A 26,020-nucleotide genomic window follows, 5' to 3' on the forward strand; every position below is an offset into this window, starting at 1 on the left:
TAAAAGACGACACGTTCAAATTTTTAAAAAAATTTACGTGGCGCCCACATGGCTCCACGTCTAAATGAGTATAATATTTTTAAAATAAGTTTCGAAACCTACAGTATTTTTAATTAAACGACTATATTTTTAAAATAAGTTTAATGGAGAACAATATTAAAAAAAACCCCTATAAATGTCCTTCAATTATACTCCTTTTATTGGTGAAGATTAAAATTGCTTGAGCTTCAGTTTACATAGAATGATACTTTAATAAGTTGATAAAATTTTAGAGGAGGAATTATGTCATTTTAAAATTTAGGTAATTTCTTAAAACTTTTAGAAGAAAAATAGAAATAATTTTGTCTCAGATTGTCTATTTTTTTTTCTAAGTTTTTAAATATCATGTTACGGTGAATTTATCATTAATTAATTTTGCACAAGTATAAAAACTATTGTTGAAAAATATTAAAACTTAAGAGATCATTGAACTAAAATCTTTAAATAATAAGGATCAAATTGAAAAATACCTAAGGACACGACCTGCCTCATATTACTTACTCAATCTAGGATGTGACATGCTAACAATAAATCCAAACTAAACTAATTATGGAATCCATTGTCAAACTAACACGAACTTATCTAACCTTACAACTTATAAAAATCAAATTGTTGCTAGCAAATTTTGACATAAAAAAAGCTAAAAAATAAATTATATAATTGATACAAGGAAAATTTGTGCTATGTTTGAAATTTTAAAAAATTAATGACATATTTTGAAATATATAAAAGATTTTTACTACCCTCTACAATTTTTCTATTATATATCAAATAATCTCAGTATAACAAATTAATAATTGCATAGCACAACTATATATATACACACACTTGATGTTAAACATCACGATCATTCTAAATCAAAGTAATTAATAATCACGTGGCCAAATAAATTAGATTCATAAATCATTAAAGATAATCTGTAATTCTCTAAATTGTGTGAGATTTTATCACTTCAAAAATTATCAAATTGACTTAAAACGTAAAAACTCACAGTCATATGTAATTCGATAATGCAATCTAATAACTATAGACGCATGAATAGGGATAAATTCATTGAATTTCCTCAATTTTCAACCACTAGATCATTGGTATAAACGCGTGATTTCAAATCTCAAAATTCATCTAATTGCCACGAAAACGTCAAAAACTAAATTCAAATATCTCTTCACTCTTCCGTGCTTTATAATTAATCTTTAGTTGATATTGTTCATTGTATTTGTTACTCTCTCCTTATTTTTATATTTTGTATTAATTGTTCACAAAAATATACCTTATTTTTTCACATTATTTGTATTTGTTTAGTTGATCTTGTTCAGTATATTTGTTATTCTCTCCTTATTTTTATATTTTTGTATTAATTGTTCACAAAAATACACCTCTTCATCGTATTTGTTGTTATATTTGTTCTCTATTTCACCGTATTTGTTGTATTTTGTTCCTCTCCTCACCATATTTGTTTTTGTGTTCACCGTATTTGTTGTATTTTTGTGTTCACCATATTTGTTTTTGTCTTCATCGTATTTGTTGTATTGTTATTTCTCTGTTTTGTATTTTTGTTTCTTTGTTCATCGTATTTTTTATTTGTTGTTTTTATTTATTTGTTCCTTGTATTTGTTGTATTTGTTCTAGCTTTAGTATTAGTATTTCTATTTCTAATTACATTTTGTTTATTAGATATTTTTTTTTTTCAAATTTGTTACTATAATTCTCCCTAAAATTGGTTCGAAAACTATTTGAATTGAAAAATATAGATAGGATTCTAAAAGTATTTGAATTATCTTATAAAAATGGTTAGGTAGATTCTCCTATGAAAAATAAAAAATAACAAATTCATTTAAAAATGATTTAGAGGAGGATAATTTCGTCCTCTATATTCTATGTTAACCATTATTGAAAAGTGAAAGTTGTCTGGTCATATTTTGAAATCGAATGGCTATATCTATTAATACCCCTTATTATTTCTTTTTAACTTTTACTAATCTCCAAGGTCCAATATTCACATTCTTCTTCTTTCTCCATACTCATAACACAACTTATTTCTTAAGCTCTTCCCATCTTTCCTATTTCAAACAAGAATACCCGACAAAAGAAAAAAGAGAAAATAAAATCTGTTTATTTTTCGTAAAAAGAACTTACCTAATTGAAATTTTTGTTTGTAAGTTTTGTCTCTCCACTTACGCCGTTAACCACAATTTCCCTGACGATTTTTCGTCTATCCCTTCTTCTTCGTTATGTCCATCATCCTCCGTTGATCATTTTCCCCATCATTTTTCCTCACAAAATGAGTTTTTCTCTTCGTAAGAGGTTGCTTCGGGAAAATGCTTTGGTTCTTATCTCTTTGTTTATTTATTTTCCTTTTAGCTTCTCAAGGAAAAGCTATTCCATTTCCATAATTTTCTCTTCTTTTCGTTTTTTCTTTTTTTATTTTTTCCAATTTTGGAGGCCAATCACGGTGTTATATCTAAACGTTGGAACTATATCATATAACTTAAAAAAAAACTATATTATGTAATTGACCTAATATATATATTTAAAGTTTATTTTTAGTCTAGGAGTCTCAAATAAGACGACATGGTATATAAGAAGCAACTCAAATAATGAGAACAGTCTACATGATAGCTCATCGGTAATTGACATATATTCTTTTCCTCAAAATCGGATGTTCGATCCTCCATATCCCATAAGAATTTTGTGTGAACATAGACATAGTTTAGCCGTAAATGACATATATTTCTTCACTTGAGGTCACATGTTCAAATTCATATACTCTACCATTGTTATACTAATATAAAGAATAACAAGAACTTTCTCCAATCTAGTTTTTAATCAATGAAAGCAAGACATAGTCTTTTTTTTTTCTTTTGCCTTTATAATTAACTTGACATGTTACCTCTTATCAATATCAATATGAGCATAATTTACCTAAATGAATAAATGTTACCTCTCAGATTAAAAACTAGATTGGACCTTTTGGAACCAAGCCCAAAGTATTTATCAAAATATAGTCCAATTTGAGCTGGTTTTAAGGGTAGGAAATTCATATCTAATTAAACCGATATTTATATAAATAACATAACATCAAAAAAATATTAAAATATAATTTAAAATTTTATAAAAATAAATATTATAACTACAAATTAAAGTCAAAATCAAATATAATATTAAACCACACTAAAGAAAGTGAAGCTTATACTATAGCAGAAAAGTTGATTTTTTCTTTTTAGAATACACGTAAAACTCACACATTCCTATTTATTGTACTAAAAAAACTTAATACTACGTAATAAAATTTCTCTGACCCAAAATTTTAATAAGACATTTATCATCAACTTGACAGTGTAGCTCAACTAACAAACAGAATACTTGTCATCTTTCACGAGGTCGTAGGTCGAGATTTCTAATACCGCTTCAAGTTGTTTGAGGAGTGAGATTCTAATCCAACGATTCACAGGAATCTTCTTCCACCTTTTTCATTCACAAAGAAAATACATATTTACATATGGACATGCCCTTTTGCGGAAGAAATAAGAATCCGATTTCCAGATTACCTACTTTTTGCAGTCGGAAAGTTGGGATCTCTGAGAAGAAAAAAGATCAAATTAAAAAGGAAAAAAATGGCGACGCGAGGTGATAGTAAGACTCTCCGAGTTTTCTGTATCGCAACGGCTGATTCAAAGCTTGAGGAGCTCCGATTCATTTCCGATACAGTTCGATCCAACCTCAATAGCTTCTCTAGAAGTTCTTCTTTTAAGGTTACTGTTCTCGAACTTCAATGTATGTGGCGTCCGCCTGTTTATGAAAAATTTTCCATGTGATTGTTTTGTCTTTCGTGAATTTCGTGGATATTGTAATTTCAGCTTTGATTGACTGAACTATCGAATGTAAACGACGTTTATTCTTCCATCTCCAAATTCGCGTATATCGTTTTGTCGGGCCATATGATTCTGTAAACCGAAACAAGAGAGAAAAATCAAGTGATTCTCACTATATCTAACCAGAGTCGTCATAGTTGATTTGCGATTCTCATCGTTGTGCTTGTGTTGACTGTGTGGTCATGGAAATGACAGGTCGAAGTGACGGTTGTTGATGTTTCTACCGGCCGTATGCATGGGATCGAGAGTCTGGATGATTTCGTCTTCGTGTCGAGGGAGGATGTTCTCTCTTGCTATGATCGCACTGGAAATGATCTTCCCGATGACCGCGGAAAAGCTCTCTCTATAATGAGTAAAGCACTTGAATATTTCCTTAGTAAAGCCCGGGGGGATGGGGTAATTGCTGGAGCTATTGGACTTGGAGGCAGTGGAGGGACATCTCTCATATCCTCTGCGTTAAAATCTCTTCCAATTGGAATCCCTAAGCTTATCGTCTCAACCGTTGCTAGTGGTCAGACAGAATCTTATATCGAGACATCCGATCTGATACTCATCCCGTCTATAGTGGATGTGTGCGGGATTAATAGTGTCAGTAGGGTCGTCTTATCAAATGCTGGTGCTGCATTTGCTGGTATGGTGGTCGGAAGACTCGAGAAGTTTAAAGATTCTCGTAATTTCAATGAAAAACCAACAGTGGGTTTGACAATGTTTGGAGTTACAACTCCTTGTGTAAATTCTGTCAAAGAAAGATTGGCTAAAGAAGGCTACGAGAGCCTTGTTTTTCATGCTACCGGGGTTGGGGGCAAGGCAATGGAATCTCTGGTCAGAGAGGGATTTATCCAGGTACTTTTATGAAGAAAATGATTTATTTAAAGCGTCAGCGTGATACGCCCTGGTTACCGACTAGGAAAACATAATGCATCTGTAGGATACAAAAGAGAGAGGCTTGTCTCTGACTGTTGACCGTTGATTAAGTAGGCCTTGGTTCTGAAGTGCATTATAAAATTAGAAAAATCGTCAGGAATGGTCTTTTTAATTATATATATATATATACAGATATACTTGGCTGGCCTTACATTTCTCACAACTGCCCTATCATGAGTAAACTTGTTGACTTGTTGGTCATTTCAACCCAATAATGCTTACTTGTATTTCTCTTAATCTATCATGGCATGGATTTCAATAATAGTTTATTGAGGTAAGAGAACCGTGAGGGTCCATAGCCCATGCTCAGATTACATATGATGTTCTCTCTCACTCTCTCTCTCTCTTAATTGGAGATAGATCACGATCAGGTTTATCTTATTTTATTTTGAACATTTTCATTCAATATCACCTAGGGAGTCTTGGACATCACAACAACAGAGGTTGCAGACTATTTAGTGGGAGGTGTCATGGCTTGTGGCAGTTCCCGCTTTGATGCCATTATAGAGAAGAGAATCCCACTAGTCCTAAGTGTAGGAGCACTGGATATGGTGAACTTTGGATCCAGAGATGCAATACCTTCTAATTTTCACGGAAGGAATATATATGAACATAACAAGCAGGTGATTCTTCTATGTGGCTCTGTTCTGCTTATTTGTTCTTTTTTGGCAATTTAACTGAATCTTGACATTATGGCATAGTGTCTTTCTTTATCTTGATGTTCTCTTCATCTATACTAAAAAAGGAAGCTGCTTATTTTTCAGGTTTCGCTGATGCGAACTACAGTGGATGAGAACAAAAAAATCGCTCATTTTATAGCTGATAAGATAAACAATTCATTGGTGAAGGTTCGTGTGTGCCTGCCGCAGAATGGTGTATCTGCTCTGGATGCACCAGGGAAGCCATTTTATGATCCTGAAGCTACTTCTACTCTTTTAGATGAACTACAGAGGCACATTCAGTCAAATGATGATAGGCAGGTACTTATAAAGTCATTTTAACCAAGTTCCTGTCTTTGCAAGCGATCCTCAACATCGCTGTAAAATTTAAAGCTCTTTATGGTACAGGTGAAGGTGTATCCTTATCATATTAACGATCTTGAGTTCGCCGAGGTATTGGTCAACTCATTCTTGGAAATTACTTCAAAAGAGACGAAGGACTTGTGTGACCCAAAAATTGTTTCAGTTGAAATTAGTCAAGACCTTCAAGAGAACTCCATTTCTGAGTCAAATTTATCTGTTCATGGAAGCATTATCTATAGTCCTAGTGATTTCCCAGATGCAAGACCAGGTTATTTCTTATATCGCTTCTTTGACCTTTTAGTGTAAGAAAGCGCACCAATTTCAGCTTTTAGTATTTCAGGGCTGCTTAATCTGACTTCTGTCAATGTGGAGATGTAACTTGTGATCATTAAACAGTAACTTTGAGAAGAACACGTATGATATTGGAGAACCTGAAAGCTCAAATAGTTGAAGGAGTGCCCATAATAGGGGCTGGTGCGGGGACTGGCATATCTGCCAAGTTTGAAGAAGCTGGTGGCGTTGATCTGATAGTGGTGTACAATTCGGGACGCTTTCGCATGGCTGGGAGGGGTTCTTTAGCAGGCTTACTACCTTTTGCCGATGCTAATGCCATAGTGCTCGAGATGGCCAATGAAGTTCTGCCAGTAAGTTCCATGCACTTTGTGATTTACAAAATTAATTCAAGGAATTGATATTTACAAATTTTTGACCAACCCTTTGCAAGCATTACTTCGATTCTAAAGAAAATTTTGTATAACTTAATTTCTTTATGTATAAATATTGGAAGAAATGTTATGTTGTATGGAAGTGAAATCGGTATACTGATAAAGTTGGAATAGCAATGAGGTCAAAAAGGACTCGATATGATTTCTTTAATTAAACCTTGTGATATATCCAGTTGGACTGGAGAGCTTGAATGCGGAGCATTATGTATATCAGTAGATTACTTAGGGACTCTCCCAATCTCCTGAGTGATGGAGTTTGTACATTCGAGTATGCTGATGTAAGATTTTCTAAGCATTTAACTAAATATTCTTTGGGCCCAAAAACGGAGCGGAGCTGTATTCTAAATATTGTCTTTGTTCTTTTTTTTTTTTTTTAATTATTAGATGTCGAATCATATTTTTACAGTTTCTTACTTTTGCATTCTTATTTGTGACAGCTGTATATGTATAAGAACAATAACTGAAATAAAACTTGTATTTTGTATAGGTGGTGAACACAGTTCCCGTGCTTGCTGGAGTATGTGCTTCTGATCCATTTCGTCGAATGGATTACTTCCTAAAGCAGGTGGAGTCAATTGGATTTTCTGGAGTGCAGAACTTTCCTACTGTTGGATTATTTGATGGTAACTTCAGACAGAACCTTGAAGAAACAGGAATGGGATATGGGTAGGATGTAGGTTTAGGGAACCAAAGATTATTCTCAAATTTTTCTTCAGTATTTTCATCTTACAATCTTACTATTCCATATTTGGATTTTTTGAACAGATTGGAGGTCAAGATGATTGAAAGAGCACACAAAATGGGTCTCTTGACAACCCCATATGCTTTTAACCAAGATGAAGCCTTGGAAATGGCAAAAGCTGGTGCAGACATTATAGTTGCCCACATGGGGCTCACTACCTCTGGATCTATTGGAGCCAAAACTGCCCTTACAATGGAGGAAAGTGTACTCCGTGTACAGGCAATAGCAGATGCTGCTCACAGAATCAATCCTAATGTCTTAGTGCTCTGTCATGGAGGTATTTTCTATGACTACATCGCTGATTGATTTGATTTTGGAATTTGGCTAAGTAGGTTACTGCACTGAAATGCATGAACGTCCATAATCCTTTCACTCACACCAACATTCAACACAACAGAGAGTATTATGAGTTGGGATTATGGTAATATATACCCACAGATTGGTAAGAAATGCAGAAAGTTCTCTCCCTTGTGTGAATTTTGGACCACATCTTGGGAGGATTGGGTGCTAAAATGATCAATGGAATAGATACCTTAGATGAGAGGGACTGCGTGGAAAAACAGCTAATGGTTTGTATGTGTGAGTAAACATTAGCAGTATTGCCTTCCGGAGGGGAAGGGAAGAGATTAATTCCAAAAAATCAGGGGTACAGTTCAGCAAAAGTTGGCCGACTTATCTCTTGTTAATATCTGTATTTATATTGATTGTATTCATCGTGAGATAATTCCTCTCGATCCTCATGACTGTAAATGTTGGATGGTTTCTTTTTATGCTAATTGCCTATGTAACAATGTAATACTCATCTGTCATTTGCGTGAAAATGAAAAGATGTACAGTTACTTCATATTAAAATTCTAATGGTACTCTCAGGTCCTATATCGGGTCCTAGTGAAGCTGCATTCATTCTGAAGAGAACCAAGGGAGTTCATGGATTTTATGGTGCATCAAGCATGGAGAGGCTACCAGTTGAACAAGCAATAACTAGCACAGTCCAAGAGTACAAATCAATTTCAATGAGATAAAATTTGAAGTGCGGTCCTTCACGAGCTTGATACTTGTCATGTATATTATAACTAGTACTAACTTCTCACACACATGTGATGGGTGAAAATTGTGGCCAATCGTATCTTTTAGCTTCGATATGTTTCAGTTTTTTTTTTTTGGTTTGTTGCATTATAAGTATCAAATTTGGGTAAGATCCATTATCCTACATCATCTCGAATCTTGCAGAGTAAAACTTCCACTGGAAGAACTGTTCTATACAATTGCACATTATTTCTCTTACAAGAGAAAAATATGCTATTTCTTTGAAGTGCTAACCTTCCCTGCCACTGCACATGCTTTTCAGACCTTAACCAAGACGGAGCAAAGATTTTATTGTCCTTGACGTTATGCAGATGCTTAGGTTTTTCTAATAGTCTATCCTTCCTCATCTGAGTATGGGAGAAAGTTTCTGATATTATTGCTTGCATGAAACTGACTCTGAATTGTTAACTTGCTTAATCTGTGTAGCCTCCTCTTAATCTTCTACTCAAGCGACAACGACACTAGTGTAGATAAAGATCTTGCTTTGGATGATGCTACTAAATCGTCAATTTTAAGGTATGTTCTATATCTTCCTATCATTTGATATAAACGTTGCATGCTTCATTCCATTTTAGCAATTGTTGCTCCTATTGACCTTAAGGTGAATTTAGAAATGCTTTTAAAGTGGATAATCCAATGAAATGTTATATCATTGGAAAAACATTAATGAAAGGATGCCGTACTGTCATATGTTTTTCCAAGCAATATTGTCCAAGTTTCGTGAAAAAAAAAAATAATGTCCAAATTAATTAAAATAATAAAATGATATTAAGTTAGGTAATGACAAATAATAGAAACATAAGTATATGTTTCTATTTATATATGTCATTTTTAGGTTTCATATTATGAATAATCATCGAAATCAGATTAGTTTTTGTAATTTAATCTCAATACAGCTTATTTTATCAAGAATTAAAATTCGAGACCTACTCAAATTTTATTCATAAAAATATTTACATGAGTCCCAATATAAAATTTGAAGGAAAAAAATAGTTTAAACTTACCTATATATTAATATATACAGATATATTTATCGTGTGGAGGAACGGGTAATTTCATTTTTAATTCTTTTTAATACTAGCGTTATGGTCATTTACATAAGAAGTTTTATATTGAAAAGGATATAATGTAATTAAAATTTCATTCTTGTGCAGTGTGTCGTGGTGCAAGAGGTGGGTTTGAAGGGACATGCATATCATATATTATTGAAGATTTAACGTTATCAAGCATGTCACATTAACGATAGAGATTAAAGTATAAATAATACACTTCGGTGTTAGCAGAAAATTAACCATACGGAGTCAGACAGATGGAGAATGTAAAGAGAATTACTTTATAGGTGAGCAAAATCAAACCAAACAGTTAACCAGATCTTATGGACTGCATGCCAAGTAGGAGCTCTTATTTACCTTAGTTTATTTAAATTATATTGAATTTTATAAAGACTCCACAAATAGTTTCTTAAAGAAAAGAAAAGACGCATCATAAAGTGAGAAGTTCCCACTGTAGTTTTGCGAAGTTATCTTTTCCTTTGCCTTAACTAGTATGCTTTTTCAGGAAGCTTAACAGAAGTGAAATTTAGAGGATATGATACTTATTATCACCTGCTTCCTCAAATTTTAAGAAATTTAACCTATCTTATTACCATGCATTAGAATCGTACCACTTCTCCTAGCTATACCTGAGAAAATTCTCGCTTCTACACTTATGTCCCATCTTACAAGGTCTTCAAGGTAATGGGACAGCCGCTTCTCAACCTAGGGATATGTGCCTTCTTTTCAAGGCAAGGATCTGGATCATCAACTGTCCACCTAGCCAATAGCAGAATAATTATGATCAGGACAATGTTAAGAAGAAGGAGACAATATTCTGAATGATCTCTTGAAACATGATGAAATTCCCGCTGCTTTAGAAATGTATAGACTCACATGTACCCTCCAGTCATTCTGTGCAGAAAGACCATCATTGTTACTCTGGCCATGTTAATTCCTAGGCAGGTCCTGGGTCCAGATCCAAAAGGTATGAAACTGTATGGCTTTTGAATTTCCTGGAGTTATGAATCATAGGTGCATGAACTAGAATGTTTAGTAGCCGAAAGAAAAGGAAAAAGAACAAGAAATAGTGATTGATTGTAGGTAGATACATCAAATCTGGAAGGGTTGAATTGCATGGGGTCCTTGTACAAATCTGGGTCATAATGAATGCATGTTGCGTCGATGTTCACATGCCATCCTTTCTTTATTTCAAAACCTGCATATCACGGGCAAAATGAGTTGGATGGGGTTCCCGGTTCCCTCTGTCTAATCATTTTTTTTCAAAACCTGCATATCATTTCCAGATGGCATCCTTTCTATCTATGTACCAATAGGATGCTTTTATGTACATGTATATGCGTATATTTCTAGCAGCAGAATTAGACCTACAGGAGTTTACTTCCTTTTCTACGGTAGAAAACCGTGTTCACTTGCTTCCATTAGTGAAAGAAATATCAAAAGGAGAGAGAATGGGTATAACTGGAGAAACGTGCCTTCTAATCTGCAATCCCCTAGTGCCACTCGAGGAAACCACAGCAAAACATTGGACATTCTCAACGTCTCTTTGACGACCTGCATTATGCATGGAATTGGTTACAATCTAAATCGCTCTGTTTATTTCTTTCAAAACAAGAACAATTTGTAGGTTGCTTAGAACCTTTAAACAATAGGACATTTTGTTAAGGTCTTCAAGGGTAAGCTGTTCTCCATAGTCCTTCTTTCGTAGAATTGACAATTGTTCTTCCTGGAGATTTGGGATGAATATATTATTTAATAGTCACTTCACAGGAGTACTCGGAATGAAAAATATGAAGAGCCGTGGATTATGGGTAATGTTTGTTAGCTTATTTTTAGCAACTTCAGGCCGTGGATCTTACCCGCAGCCTTTCTTGGGCTTCTCTGTTTTCGTCCAGGAACTTGATACTCCACATCATAGCAGCAGCTGTAGTCGTTTGGCCTGCAATTATCAGTGTCAATAGGTTATCCATTATCTCTGTGTCATCTAGCTTTTCATCAGGAGGATATGCATCTCTCTGCAACATTGACTGCAGGAAGTCTTCCTGTGACTCCTCTCCCCTCCGCCGCCTGGAAATTATCTCTCTAAACCTTTCCATGAGTCGAGTTCGTGCCTGCTCAGTTTGTTGGTAATTAGTATATATGTTACTAAGGTTTAATGAAGTCAAAAACTCCTTATTAATTATACTGTACTGTACTAGTAAATTGGGTGCCTATATCTTGAAAAGCTGCTGACCGTACCTTGATGCCTTTGTAGTACCTAGTTCCTGGGATCATGAATGGGAAAGATAACATGGCATCAGAGACGGCAATGCAATCTTTCTCAAGCTGTCTGAGTGTAGATTCATCTCTTAGACTCATTAGCATGTTGCACATGGAATCAAATGTTATCTGCAAATCACACAAGATAAGATATGTTAGCCGCCCAAGTCAAACAGGAAAGTTCGAGAAAGATCATGAATTTTTTTAACTCACCTTCATGCTAAAATCTAGTAGTACAAAACCTTTCCCATCTTTTTCAAGTTTCTTTAGCCTTTCGGAGAGCATGTCGTCGAATTCTTTGACAAACTTAGACAGAGAAGTCATGGAGAAAGGATCAGATAGGAGACGCCTAATCCTTCCGTGGTTTTCATGGGAAACGCACAGTAAACTCTTCTCTCCAACAGCATCTGCCATGGATTTCACGTATCCCTTATTAAACTGGACAAAATCCTTGGCAAATATTGCTTTTGCACCCTCTGCACTTGGAACAAACACATGGATCTTTCCAAATAGCCTTGTCTTGAACCACCTACCATGCCTAGTTCAGTTTCATCACAGTCATCAATTCCATGTTTTAAACTGTCTGGTATATACATGCTTATGTATGTATATGTATGTATCTTTCCAAATGGCCATGCAACTCACATCAGTAGCCAAGTGTAAACATTCATTGTAGTTGACTGTGATGATAATCAAAGTCTAGTTTTGTAGCCAAGTTTAGAATTATCTAATTAAGAAGTTGAAGAAATCATATATAAGCTATATATATTAAAAATCTTAAAGAAATTATCCAGAATTATTAGAAGTAGATACCGATAATAGTACTTGTGTAAAGAATATGCGAAATCACCATGGGGAAAGAAAGAACCACTAACCATAACCGGCGAAGCCTGACAAAGTGGTAACATCCTTTTGTACTGTTATTAGCAGAAAAAAAAGAGAAGGTTTCCCCTACAAAAGGCAACCCCAAGTGACCAGGAATTCCTCCAACATTCTTGCTCCTCAACCTCCTCCAAGCTTTTGAAACCAACAATAAAATAGTTATGGAAAGAACCACCACCACTGCGGTGTCAAAATAGTTTTGAGCTAAGAACACAAGCTCTTCCTTCCACAACATCTTTAACTTTTCTCTAAAAAACTCTATTGACTATTGATGAAGACAATGAATGATTCCAATGAGGTGGGATTATTCTTTGCAAGATGCTGCAATATATAAATATAAGGAGGGCCCGAGTGTTCAACAAGATAAGATGTGGTATATATTTAAATGGTCGCCAATGTATATCCTTGGATGCTTAGTCATAATAATGGAAAGATTCATACCATAAAAAAGACACATTATATTATATCCACCCGTGTTTAATCTTCAATTCAAGTTGGCGTCTTAATGTTGTTTTCCGATAGAATATATTTATCATATAGTGGACAAATGACCAGTCTCTTTCTTTTATAATCATGATTGTGATGTAAGGATTTGATGTTATATGGTGTCAAACTAAATGCTTCTAATATATAATTAAGGACTCCTTAGATGCCCACCATCATCACGTTTGATGGAGATCAATCAGACTATACTTGTGGATTGAGCATTTATGTTCGGCTTTATAATTGTTGATTGGATCATAATTTATAAGTTTTATGGTTATGGAGTCCTCTTATATCTTAGCCTCTTCTTTCTCTTCCTCTCTCTCTCTCTGCTTTTCCCTTTTGGAGTCCACTTTTCCTCTACCCTGCACCAATATCAGAAAAGTCTTTTAGACGAAACTTTAGACGCAATGTGGCGTTAACAGTAGAGGAATTGTTAAAATGAGATCGAGTTATGCAGAGGACTGTATTAGATGTATGTAAAGTATAGGTGGAGATTTGATTCTAAAACTAGGATGAGTATGTGATTTCATATCCATACAAGTTGGATCACCAAACCTGAGGTGTTGTCCGAAATTCTATCTGGACAATGCTAAAGTATAGCCTTTTTCACCTCAAAACAGAAAAGTGCAGGGGTCTCTTCTGAAAGGTGAAAAGTGAATAGAGGGAGAATTGGTTGAGATATTAGATGGTAAGAGGTGGGTATTGAGCGAGAGGTCCCTATTATGAGGGTAGTGGAGAGGAGTGGGGAGGTTGATTATATTATATCCTTGGAGATTCCGATTGAAAATGGAAATGGAAGGGAAGGAAAGGGACCCAGTTTGAGAATTTAAGGATATTTGTGAAACCCACGAGGCAGGTTCGGAGAGTACTTTTAAATGTTAAAATGATGGTAGAAGAGGAACCAAAAGGCCATTAAAACGGATCTGTAGCAGCACTTGGCTAACGTAAGATGATAACAACTCTGAAAGTAGACTGATAAGGACAGCTTGGAGTTTTGTGGCCGGCCATGCCCATAACACCTCCTTTGCTTCGGTGGAGTAGTGCTGTGTGTTGTGTTTCCTTTCGAGGGTCCCAACTTCCAACCCAACTACATATTTTTTTCAGCTTCAACCTTGTTGGATTTCCTGTCTACATGTGCTCATTCCAAATATTCCCTCTCTCTCTATCTCTCCTTCTCTCTAATCATCAACTTTCGATGACTCCTCCATTACAAAGGATCAAATTTTCTATCAGACTGTTTCAAAATCTAATTTGATCTATGGAGTGTCTTTCATTTCTTGGAGGTGCTATGTGACTCTTGATAAACTGATAGGACAAATTATTCTAATTTTTTATTCAAAAATATTTTAGTGATGACTGGTTAGCACTCATCTAACCACTTTTGAAGTTTTGATGTGTATGTAGAAAGAGGGACCTTTTTGTCTTTTAGAAAAATGAGAGTTAGTCAAAGTTTTAGACTTTAGTAGTGGTCAGTAGGAAGATGAGTGTTGACGAGTAAACACCTAAGTGGTTTTCTATCATAGTGAAAGCCGACAAGAAAATATTTGTTAATTCTTTTCCTAGATTTTTCCTCTTTTGTTATTCGGATACTTTAAGGTGGTGTGTGGTTCTCCCAATTATGATAATTAATTTTGAAACTAAACCTAAGTTTTTTTATTTTCAAAAACTGCGGCTAAAAGAAGAGAATTTTCAGTACTACATTGTCTTTTTCTTTTACTTTTTTCTTCTCTCTGCAGTTTAACTAGATGAGATATAAATAAATTAAAAAAAAAATCCCTTTCTGAAATCAAAATGGTCATTAACTGAATGATTGAATAGAATTTGTTTGGAATCGATCAGATTTTACACTTTCTGCTGTAGAATTGGGTGGGATCATTGCTCTTTGCTAGTTTCTGCTGTTTTTTTGAAATCTGAATTACAGGTTTATGATAACGATGATGATAATCGAACATTATTGTAAAAGAAAATCGTGTTGTTTTTATAATAAGCTGTCGGCAGGGAATAGAAGGAGAACCGTGTGCTGAGCGATTGGAAGGGATGCATCATATGATTCATGCAATGCAACACCACAAAACTTGGTAATTTTACCTTTCCACCACCGTAGCAATGTTCATAATAGTGTAGTTTTTTCTTTATTTTTATTTTTTTAAATCCTATTTTGTTATTATACTTTTAGTTTCTATCTATTTTCGTCGCAATACTTTCAAAACATCAATTTTAGTCCATAGGTAATATTTCTAGTCTCCAAAAAGAAAAGAAAAGAAGCAATTAAAAAATGAGATAAGAAAATGAAGGAAATTTTTAATACATGAGATGAAATTGAAAAAGAGATTATAGGATTAAATAAATATACTTAATCCAAGAAAAGAAGTTTAAATTTACTGAAACATTGATATACATTTGTATTAAAGAATTTTATTTTGTTGCATATAAAATTTTTGATTAAGATTTTACAAACAACTACTAAAATGATTGTTGTTTGAAGATACGAAGACTAAAATGAATGTCTGAAAATTTATTAACCACTGACCGAAATAAATATATCATTGACATACAGAGGAAACAAAAAATAGAATTAATTTTTTTTAGATGAAGTATATTTATTTAATTCTATACTCGTTTTTCTTTTTCAATTTGATCTTACATATTATAAAAGTAGAGTTTCAATTGTCTCATCCATTTTCAATTATGTCTCTAATCAATAATTTTATGTTTAGAAATTAGTAATATTTTTTCCCTTCTTTTCCTGTCAATATATATATAATCTTCCCCTCTTTTAGTAATACTTCGATTTGAATAAGCAATAATTTAGTTTTTAAATTAAGGGTGAAATAAATACTTAACATTAAAAATTGCCGACCCATACAAAATATAAATTTTTTTTTTATTTCACAATATTCAATCTTTTGTTAGTACATCAAATAATTAAAATATAACAAACACAATTTATATATTTTCAATTGACAATGACTTTATATTTGATGTAGGAACTTTTTATTATCTCTCCTAATCATCTTTGAAGTGTTATATCTTTCCTTTTGTGGTGCTAAATATTATGCTTTTGATTGTCGTCGTATCAATCACATATTTGGTTCAACTTTGAATTGCTCAATAACTTTCAAATTTTCCATTTGTTCATTATTTCTTCCTTTATCTTATTTTGATCCTTTTTCATTATCAATAGTTGGAGAGTCATATCTTGTTCTCTTATTGATTATTCTCCTTCCTTTTCTCTTTTGACATCACCATCTTTTTTTTCTTTTTTTCTTTTTTTCTTTTTTGTTTGTGACAAATATATATGACAACACAATATTTTGATACGCAGTATTTCCTTAATAACATCTTTGAAATAAATTTTAAAAATTATATTTTTACCTCAATTTTTTTAAACCATTTTACAATTTGAAAATACATTTTCTGCACTTCCTTGATATTATGATTTTATTTTATTTTTTGACCGACTTGATATTATGGTTTTAATCATACTACCAAGCCCGTTTTGTTGTCAATTGGGCTTCTGACCCACATCAAGTAATGGGCTAACCATTTTGTTGAGTATGCGGCCCATTTTTAATTATAGCTAGCAAATGACATCCAAGGCCATGCTCCATCGATATATGGCTAATTTGGTATTGTTAAAGTGTTGATGGCGAAAAGAAAACCTAGTATAATTAGTTTTAAAATAGTTATAAATATAACAAAAGTAAAAACACATATTAATTAATTATTGGATCGCTACCAATCAATATCTAAATTAATAAGTACCCTAAAAAATATTTAAATTAAAAAGTCATTATAATTATAGTTAATAAATAGTTATGATTACTGTTCATCAACATCTCAATTACTTGTACAAAAAAAATCAGTTCTTGTACTAAAAAAAAGCAGAATTAATTCGCGAATAGACCAACATGAACATAGTTCAGCAGATAATTGGCATCTACTCCTTTTGAAGTCGGAGGTTCAAACTCCCATTTGTTGAGTCATTTTACATATGTTATAGATGAAAGTTGATGAGCAGCCAGTTGGGGACCAACTATCCATGATTGAAGAATGACAAATTCACAAGCCGGTTTGGTCAACCCAGCCTAGACCCACTAGTTCGTCTGCCGACCCACCCATAAGTCGGTCTAGCCCACCATGAGTGAATACCCTACCAACAAAGTACATTGAAAAACCATATTTCTAGCTAAACTTCACACAAAACTCAATTTTGACTTAGACATTGAAGTGGCTAGCACCACGGGTGTGTTATCCTATTTGTTTTGCGTGTCATCTTTTTTAGATTTGTGCGAATTTGACAATTCAAGTAATCCAAATTTACACAAAAATAGAAATTCAGAGAGGAGAACCCATTTTATTTTCAATGGAGACAAAAGAGAGATGATCAGAATTTAGAGGATCCATCATTCCATTTTCCATAATTAACTACTTTATTTTGTGCGTTCTGTGTCATTTTTCATAAAATTAGTACTTAATGTCTCTAAATGGTAAAAGAACCCTTTTTTTAGTAAAAGAAAGGAGACTTGGTCTCTTTTTTTAAAAATGGTAAAATACACCTGAGTTTGATATTAGCGTGTGTTTGAGATTGGTGGTAGGATGAGTTATTTTGAAAAAAAAATTAAATATAATTGATTTTTCAAAATCATCATCTAATTTTAAAAATTAATTTAAATAAATCAATTTTTTAATTTACCAAACATAATGAATAGAAAGGAAAGTAATTTTGACCATACCAAAAGTGATTTTTCTAAACACATTCTAGCTTTGGTAAGTTTCAAAAAAAGACATTAGTCACTGGAATTTGTAAAACATTTTTAAATAGTTTCTAACGTCTAACTGTAAGATTAGATTATATTTTTTAAATTTGATAAAATATATTAATTGAATAATATTTTTTTATGATTGGATTTTTTTTTCCGCAAATTATCTCATTCCTTTCATCTTCTTATCTCTCCCCTCCTCCGTTCAAGCTCATAGCGAAGGAAAGAGGGAGAGCTCCCTTTTCTCCTTCATTCCCTCTTTATGGTCAGCGGAGATTGGTGATGACAATGATTAAAACTAGCGACGATGGAGACGGCGGCTGGTGAAGGCTAGTGGTGAGCTTCACCGAAGGAGGGAGGTGAGAAGAAAGTCAAGGAAAGGAGATAATTTGTGAGGAAAAAAAAAAGAAATTATTAGAAAAATCTTATCATGAGTTAACAAATAATTAAATGAAATCAGGACCATTTAAAATTATTTTTCGTATTTCAAGGATTGAAAGTACCTTTGTTGGAATCTTAGGGAACAACTGGACACTAATTTCAAATTTGATTAACCAAAACAAAACAAGAAAGAAAAAAAAAAAGACTTGGTCTGAGACCTAAGCTTAGTCAATCAGCCGTCAACGGGGTGGCGTTATCATTTCTTGGCAAGTCATACCTTGGAGGACACGTCCCACCCAATACGCATGTGCGTCTCAACTTTCAAATATGGAATTTTTTTTCCCTTTTGTTGCTGCTAATTTTTGTTTAATTCTATGTCTATTTTTCATTTAAAAATTATTAATGAATCTTGTTAGAAGTCAAATTATACCCAATATCATCTTAATTTAGTCTTAATCTCTTTTTTCAAATTTAATTCAAGCAAATTTTTAGGTTAATTATCATAGTTCTAATTTCTAAACTCTACAACTTCTCTTAATTTTTGAACCATTTACCCGTAGAATTGAAATTTTTAAAAGAGTACATATATAGGGATTTTTTCCTTTCTTTCTTTTGGGCAATTTAACCTAAAAGAATTTTAAAAAATTCAAAGCATTAAAAATCAGATTTAAACCAGAAGATAAAGGGAAAAAAAAAACTCCTCGAGATTGGAGAAGACGAAGAAGAGAGAAAAAGAGTCAGTCCATAGACTTTTGTTACCAATTTTTTGAGATGGTCAATCCTATCGGCAATGGCGATGGTTCATGGAACCTTCTGCTTCCTTATTTAAACAAACTCCATCTCTGCTGCCATTACCCCTTTCTTCTTCTTCTTCCACAGCCTCACATTCCCATTTCACTGCTTTCTTCGGATCACCCATGGCCTTGGACGGCTCTACCGCCGAAGCAAAGCTAGCAAATGCCAAAGCTCTGCTTACTGCCGCCGCCTCCTTCGCCGCCACCGTCGTCCTCGCTCGCTCCGTCGCCCAAGACCTCCTACCGCCGCAACTCCGAGAATATTTCTACGATGGCTTTCGCAGCATCTTCACCCGCTTCTCCTCCCAACTCACCATGGTCGTCGAAGAGATGGACGGCCTCGGCCCCAACGGAATCTACGAAGCCGCCGAGACCTATTTAGCCACTAAAGTCTCCCCCTCCACTCACAGACTCAAAGTCAGCAAGCCCGAGAAGGAAGATAACATCACCACCACCATCGAATCCGACCAGGAAGTAATCGACACCTTCAATGGCGTCAAATTGCAGTGGTTCCTCGTCTGTAACCAAATCCAGAGGGAGAATTTCCACAACCCTCGATCGCCCTACACATCCGTGGTCCGATCTTTCGAGCTCTGTTTTCACAAGAAACACAGGGAAATGGTCCTCAAATCTTATTTGCCCTATGTTCTGCAGCAAGCCAAAGAGTTGAAGCAGCAGGCTAAAACCTTGAAGATTTTCGCCGTCGATTACCAGAATATATACGGCAGCATCTCGGATTTGTGGATTCCGACGAATCTGGATCACCCTGCCACGTTCAATAAGCTTGCGATGGACTCTGAAATCAAGGATTTCATTCTGAGGGATCTTGAGCGCTTCGTGAAGAGGAAGGAGTTTTACAGGAAGGTGGGAAAGGCCTGGAAGAGAGGGTATCTGCTGTACGGTCCACCAGGAACCGGGAAATCGAGCTTAATCGCGGCAATGGCCAATTACTTGAAATTCGATGTGTATGATTTGGAGTTAACGGAGCTCGACTGTAATTCGGATCTGAGGAAATTGCTCATGGGAATTGCGAATCGCTCGATTCTAGTGGTGGAGGATATTGATTGCTCGATCCAGTTTCAAGATCGAGCATCGGAAGCCAAAGAAGAAGAATCATCGTCTTCTTCAAGAAGAAGAGCGGTGACGTTATCGGGTATGTTGAATTTCATCGACGGGCTGTGGTCGAGCTGCGGCGACGAGAGGATAATCATATTCACGACGAATCATAAAGAGAAGCTGGATCCGGCGTTGCTCCGACCGGGAAGAATGGACGTTCATGTTCACATGTCGTATTGCAGCCCTTGTGGATTCAGGGTTTTGGCGTCAAATTACCTCGGGATTGAGAACCACAAATTGTTTCCTGAGATCGAGGAATCGATTCTGACCACAAAAGTAACTCCGGCGGAGGTGGCCGAGCAGCTGCTGAAGGGCGATGAGATTGACAGTGCTCTGCGGGAGTTGATCGAATTTCTGAAATCTAAAAAGATCGAAAACGAAGAAGCCGAGGCCAAAATCCGTGAAGCTGAACTGGAGGCTCGTGAGAAGGAGGAGGAGAAGAAGAAGGCGGAAAAGAAAGGGGAAGAAAACGGTACGGTGGCCTGAAGATTGGAGTAATCAACATATCAAAATCCTTGAATTGAAGTGAACTCCGCCATTGTTGATCCATTCAACAGTTCGGAATGGGCCGGCGTTTTAGGGCCCATTTATGATTTATCTCAAAGGATGAACCATTTCTTTGATCCTTGACCACGATGATGACGAAGACTACTTTTACTAATTTACCCCTCATCCATATTGAATTTAACGTTTTCATTTTTTTAAAATAAAATATTACAATTACGGTGGCGGGATTTGACATTCCAAGGACTTGTATTATTCATACTACGCAAGGCTAATAACACTCTTTGGTTTGTTTGGATATTTCTTTTGAAAGTTTCAGTATCATCTATTTATGCATTGATTTTTTTCCCAATTAAATATATTTTATTAATTGAGTTGAAATATTATATATTTTAATTTGATGGAGTGAACCTACCATTCACTTATAAAATAAATATGAAAATTTATCCATTTCATACCCCTTCATATGTGATATATTTCTTATTTACCTTGGCTAATATTTTTATTTATTTATTTCAGATTTAGAGATGAAAAAAAAATTAATAGAGAAAAGGAGGTGGATTTTTCGAGTGGATAAAGGATATTTTTTTTTTCAACACAACGAATGAAGGTGGAGATTCAAAGTACAGCCTTTTGATCCAATATTAGTTGAACTACGCTCAAGTTGGTTTATAGGTAAAAAACAGTTTGAGAATGTTTTGTCAGGTTATATAGCAACTAAATTAATAATTTAACCTAAATGTTTTTAGTGATAAAATGGTAAAGGACTTAATGGAAACAAATTAGTCTTTTAAAAATAAAAATAAAAAAATTTGTAAAATAAATTATTAGTTTAAAATTAAAGTCTTCTTCCATTTTAGTATATTAACCCCTATTTTTCTAAATACTTAGAAATAACTCTTTTTTTTTTAAATTGATCACTTTTATGTTAAAGTATAATTTTGCGACCCTATTTTTAAATCCCAAATCTAATGCTTTCTGTTAAAATATTTAACCCAAAAAAAAAGTAGCATAACTTATGTTCTTACTTTTTTATATGTAAGATAAGATCTAAGAGTGCTTTAAATTTTTTCTCAACCAAATGAACCATAATTAATTCATTTTGTCTTTAATCTTTTACATTTTTTAATTTTTAAGAAAAAAATATTTTAAAATTTTCAATTTTACTCTTAATATATTAAAAAATCTCAATCAAGTATTTCCATTAAAAAAAAATTAAAAAATTACTATTTTAGTTCATTTACTTCCATTTTAGTATGTACTTTTAACTTTTGCTTAGTTTTAGTTCCTATATTTTTACAATGTTCGTTTTAGTTCATATACTTTAAGAAAGTATCGTTTTGATCCCTTAATTTTATTTTTAATCTCATTTTTTTATCACAATTTCAACACTGAATATATTTTTTAAAATGTAATCATGATTTTATGGTAAAGGGTTTTCATTATGTATAGATTTTTTTTATTTATTTTGCTAATAGATATCAAAATAGTCCCTTTAGTACACGAAATAAGATAAAATAAGAGGTATAAGAATTATTTTTTTTTTTTCAAAAAAACCTAATTAAAAACTTTTAAAAGCTAAAAAGACCAAATAAGAATTGATAGGGACTTAAAAAAGTAGCATTCTTTTAATCTTCTAATTCCTATCCTTGTTAAAATTAAATTATTAGATCAAAATAATAGGTCTTAAAATTTAGAAAAAAAAAAGGGACACTTGCAAATATGGCAAAATAAGTTAAGTAAAATAAGCAAAATAGCAACCACATTTAGGTTTTTCAAATATAGCACTTTTTTCAAAAAAAACGGAGGTCCGATTCTAAAATTACAAATTCACCATTTAATATATTTGTAATATATCTGACACTGATATATATCTCTGATATACTACTGATATAATAATGATATACAATTGATTTACTTCTGGTATAACAATAATATCTACTCAACTTCTAACATGTCTTACCACTGATATACATATAACAATCATTAATTTACCACGCTGATACAATATATATATATGCAATGTATCTAATTTACCATTGATATACAAATGATATACCACTTATATAACTATGGTATCTACTGATATAATTTCTTATATGATTATATAATTTAACACTAATATAACACTAATATATATTTGATATATACTTAATATGCTTCTAATTTACCACTTATAGACCTCTGATATAACTATTATATCTACTCATATAACTATGATACATGTGTGTTGGTATAATACTATTATATCCAATATTTTTTTCAGATGAAAACAATGATGCAAAATTTTTTATTTTTATTTTTGAAATATAAAAGGTTTACGTGGACCATGCACGTCCAAAAAGACAAGTTAAAATTTCGATATACTTTATAAATTTAAACAGTTGATATTCCTTATATTTAGTATCTAATTAATATTAATATTGAATAAATAGTAGTGATATAGTAATCGACATTATTGATAATATTAGTATATTAATCAATAAATTGAAATGGTAAACTAGAATTTAAACCGCTGATATAGCACTAAAAATTAAACATTTGATATACCTTATATTTAATATATCAGTTGGAAATATATTTAGTATATCATACATTAGAAATACATCAGATATTTATATATTATATGTATAATACGTACATTTGATGTATATCAGTGATATATCTGATAATGTATATCATGGATACATCTGATACTGTATATTAAGGGTACATCGAATGTATATCGAAAGTATATCAGAGTTGAATGTACATTAGATATAGATTTGATGTATCAGATATAGATTTGATGTATGATATACATTATATGTATATCAGATATAAATTGGATGTATATCAGATATAGATATACATCCGACATATATCAGATATAAAGATAAAATTTGAATAATAAAAATTCAAATATTTTGCTATATTTTGCCACCCATTACAATTACCAAAAAAAAATATATATATATATGGCGAATTCTGGTGCTGCCTTTATAAACTGAAACTCTCTCCCTTCTTCCTTCTTCATCGCACATTTCATTCCTGCTTCATTTGCTCTCAGTTTTCCACAGCCACAGCCACAGCCACAGCCATGGCCTTGGGCGGCTCTACCGCCGAATCAGAGCTCGCAACCGCCAAGGCCATCGTTACTGCGGTGGCCTCCTTCGCCACCACAGTCGTCCTCGCTCGCTCCGTCGTCCAAGACTTACTCCCGCCCCAACTCCGACAATGTTTCTACGATCGCTTTCGGAACTTCTTCTCCTCCCAAATCACCATCGTCGTCCACGAATTTAACGGCTTCGGCGCCAACCAGATCTACAAAGCCGCAGAAACCTATCTAGCCACCGCGCTCTCTCCCTCCACTCGGAGACTCAACGTCGCCATGCCGGAGAAGGAAGATAACATCACCACTACCGTCGGATCCGACCAGGAAGTAATCGACACCTTCAATGGCGTCAAATTGAGGTGGGCTCTCGTCTGTCGCCAAGTCCAGAGGGAGAATTTCTACAACCCTCGATCGCCCTACACATCCGTGGTCCGATCTTTCGAGCTCTGTTTTCACAAGAAACACAGGGAAATGGTCCTCCGATCTTATTTGCCCTATGTTGTGCAGCAAGCCAAAGAGTTGAAGCAGCAGACTAAAATCTTGAAGATCTTCACCGTCGATTACGAGGATCTTTGCGGCAGCATCTCGGATTTGTGGATTTCGGCCAATCTTGATCACCCTGCCACGTTCGATAAGCTTGCTATGGATTCTGAGATCAAGGATTTCATTCTGAGGGATCTTGAACGCTTTGTGCAGAGGAAAGAGTTTTACAGGAAGGTGGGAAAGGCCTGGAAGAGAGGGTATCTGCTTTACGGTCCACCAGGAACAGGGAAATCGAGCTTAATCGCGGCAATGGCCAATTACTTGAAATTCGATGTGTATGACTTGGAATTGTCGGAGCTCCAATATAATTCGGATCTGAGGAAATTGCTAATGGGAATGGGGAATCGTTCGATTTTGGTGCTTGAGGATATTGATTGTTCGATCGAGTTTCAAGATCGACAGGCTCAAGCGAAAGAACCATCGTCTCCGACCTCAAGATCAAGAAAAATAGTGACATTATCGGGATTGCTGAATTTCATCGACGGGCTGTGGTCGAGCTGCGGCGACGAGAGGATAATCATATTCACGACGAACCACAAGGAGAAGCTGGATCCGGCGTTGCTCCGACCGGGAAGAATGGACGTTCATGTTCACATGTCGTATTGCAGCCCTTGTGGATTCAGGGTATTGGCGTCAAATTACCTTGGGATTGAGAACCATAAATCGTTTCCTGAGATTGAGGAGTCTATTTTGAGCGCAAAAGTGACTCCGGCGGAGGTGGCGGAGCAGCTGCTGAAGGGCGATGAGGGTGACAGTGCACTGAGCGAGTTGATTGAATTTTTGAAAGTCAAGAAGATGGAAAATGAAAAAGAAGCGGAGGCGAAAATCCGCGAATTAGGTGAAATGGAATCTCGAGAAAAGAATAAAAAGAAACCAGAGAAAGAAGGGGAAGAAGAAGGGAGCACCGGCACCGGCACCACCATTGTTAATACATCGAACAGTAATGGCAGTAAGCACTTCCATTACCGTATTCCTAAATCGGTGTTTTAGTTTAGGGCTTTCTATTGCTGTAAATAAAGAATTGGTTTCTGTTTCTGATCCTTAACTGACTTCAATGATGAGATCACGAAGAAGAAGAATTTCAAATTGATATTTTGTATTAATTTCAAATCAATATCCTTAATTTCTTCATGCTTTTTTTCATTTTTGGTTCTTTTAATCAGAAATTTCCCTTCTTCAATCCTCATATGGTTATTTCAAGAGAAAAAACAGGAAGCGGGCCACCGGAAAGGGGGTCGAATTGAGAGTTTTTGTTGATTATTATTAAAGAATGAAAAAGATAGTGCAGTTTTCTTTTCCCAAATTTAAAATAAGTGATGAAACAAATATAACGGACTCAATTTCTTTCTCTTTTATGCATTTCTGTTAAAAGGACATTCTTGTAGTTAGAGTTAACTGAAAGCGAATATAGTTAACTAGTAATCTAATCAAATCCTTAGACTCGTGAGAAAATCACGAATTTGAATTTTTCTTCTTGAATTGTTAAGGCTAAGTTTTGGACGAGGTGACATGGCGAGCGATTATGGCCAAGTAATCTCGTTGAACCGAATTAAAGTATCGAGGAACTATCTCCTTTGCGTGAGGTCACTTGTACGTCCAAACTCAACACCGATGTGATACTTGACCAAATGCACTCTACAATGTAAGCTAGTACTTGGCAAAGTAAGTTGGCAAAAAGTTGGATGTAAGATATTACATACGTGGGCTTGACTCCACTAAGATGTAGAGATCCGAGT

General features: G+C 34.3%; 3 protein-coding genes and 1 pseudogene across 6 annotated transcripts; 3 read left to right on the top strand and 1 right to left on the bottom strand.

The window, feature by feature from the left end:
• Positions 1–3,405: 3,405 nt before the first annotated feature.
• On the top strand, positions 3,406–8,636 carry LOC111005487 (TIM-barrel signal transduction protein). Of its 4 annotated transcripts, none has more exons than XM_022276994.2 (9): positions 3,412–3,791; positions 4,107–4,754; positions 5,252–5,458; positions 5,600–5,815; positions 5,903–6,125; positions 6,254–6,501; positions 7,070–7,248; positions 7,348–7,601; positions 8,195–8,636. In XM_022276994.2, exons 1-9 carry the CDS (start codon positions 3,654–3,656, stop codon positions 8,344–8,346), a joined length of 2,265 nt encoding a protein of 754 aa, XP_022132686.1. In that variant the 5' UTR covers positions 3,412–3,653; the 3' UTR covers positions 8,347–8,636. The 4 variants fall into 4 exon arrangements, with proteins under 4 accessions (XP_022132688.1, XP_087975406.1, XP_022132686.1 ...); XM_022276995.2 differs by having other exon boundaries at positions 3,680–3,813; XM_022276996.2 differs by lacking the exon at positions 8,195–8,636 and having other exon boundaries at positions 3,406–3,791; positions 7,070–7,205; positions 7,348–7,510.
• A 976-nt stretch (positions 8,637–9,612) lies between these two features.
• LOC111005488 (abscisic acid 8'-hydroxylase 1) lies at positions 9,613–12,918 on the bottom strand. Its single transcript, XM_022276997.2, has 9 exons — positions 12,597–12,918; positions 11,935–12,259; positions 11,701–11,850; positions 11,322–11,573; positions 11,102–11,188; positions 10,938–11,016; positions 10,554–10,660; positions 10,339–10,457; positions 9,613–10,221 (listed from the first exon to the last, which is right to left on the bottom strand). The coding sequence occupies exons 1-9, from the start codon at positions 12,836–12,838 to the stop codon at positions 10,128–10,130; spliced, it is 1,455 nt and encodes a 484-aa protein (XP_022132689.1). The 5' UTR covers positions 12,839–12,918; the 3' UTR covers positions 9,613–10,127.
• Positions 12,919–19,104: 6,186 nt separating this feature from the next.
• On the top strand, positions 19,105–20,947 carry LOC111005310 (AAA-ATPase At3g50940). Its single transcript, XM_022276767.2, has one exon. The coding sequence runs from the start codon at positions 19,151–19,153 to the stop codon at positions 20,627–20,629; it is 1,479 nt and encodes a 492-aa protein (XP_022132459.2). The 5' UTR covers positions 19,105–19,150; the 3' UTR covers positions 20,630–20,947.
• A 2,568-nt stretch (positions 20,948–23,515) lies between these two features.
• Positions 23,516–25,352, top strand: LOC111005470 (AAA-ATPase At3g50940 pseudogene; annotated as a pseudogene).
• The last annotated feature ends 668 nt before the right edge of the window (positions 25,353–26,020 follow it).

The sequence above is a fragment of the Momordica charantia genome (genome assembly GCF_013281855.1).
Source record: "Momordica charantia cultivar OHB3-1 chromosome 1 unlocalized genomic scaffold, Mcharantia_2.0 BLBB01000001.1, whole genome shotgun sequence".
In the NCBI taxonomy this organism is placed as follows: Eukaryota; Viridiplantae; Streptophyta; class Magnoliopsida; order Cucurbitales; family Cucurbitaceae; genus Momordica; species Momordica charantia.

Excerpts from the sequence above, each read along its gene's own strand:
- LOC111005310 (XM_022276767.2), top strand. The coding sequence starts at position 19,151 with ATGGCCTTGGACGGCTCTACCGCCGAAGCAAAGCTAGCAAATGCCAAA.
- LOC111005487 (XM_022276994.2), top strand. The coding sequence starts at position 3,654 with ATGGCGACGCGAGGTGATAGTAAGACTCTCCGAGTTTTCTGTATCGCA. Across the intron at positions 5,459-5,599 it reads TATATGAACATAACAAGCAG|GTTTCGCTGATGCGAACTAC; the intron begins GTGATTCTTCTA and ends CTTATTTTTCAG. Across the intron at positions 7,602-8,194 it reads CTTAGTGCTCTGTCATGGAG|GTCCTATATCGGGTCCTAGT; the intron begins GTATTTTCTATG and ends TGGTACTCTCAG.
- LOC111005488 (XM_022276997.2), bottom strand. The coding sequence starts at position 12,838 with ATGTTGTGGAAGGAAGAGCTTGTGTTCTTAGCTCAAAACTATTTTGAC. Across the intron at positions 11,017-11,101 it reads AAATGTCCTATTGTTTAAAG|GTCGTCAAAGAGACGTTGAG; the intron begins GTTCTAAGCAAC and ends TGCATAATGCAG. Across the intron at positions 10,458-10,553 it reads TCAACCCTTCCAGATTTGAT|GAAATTCAAAAGCCATACAG; the intron begins GTATCTACCTAC and ends TCATAACTCCAG.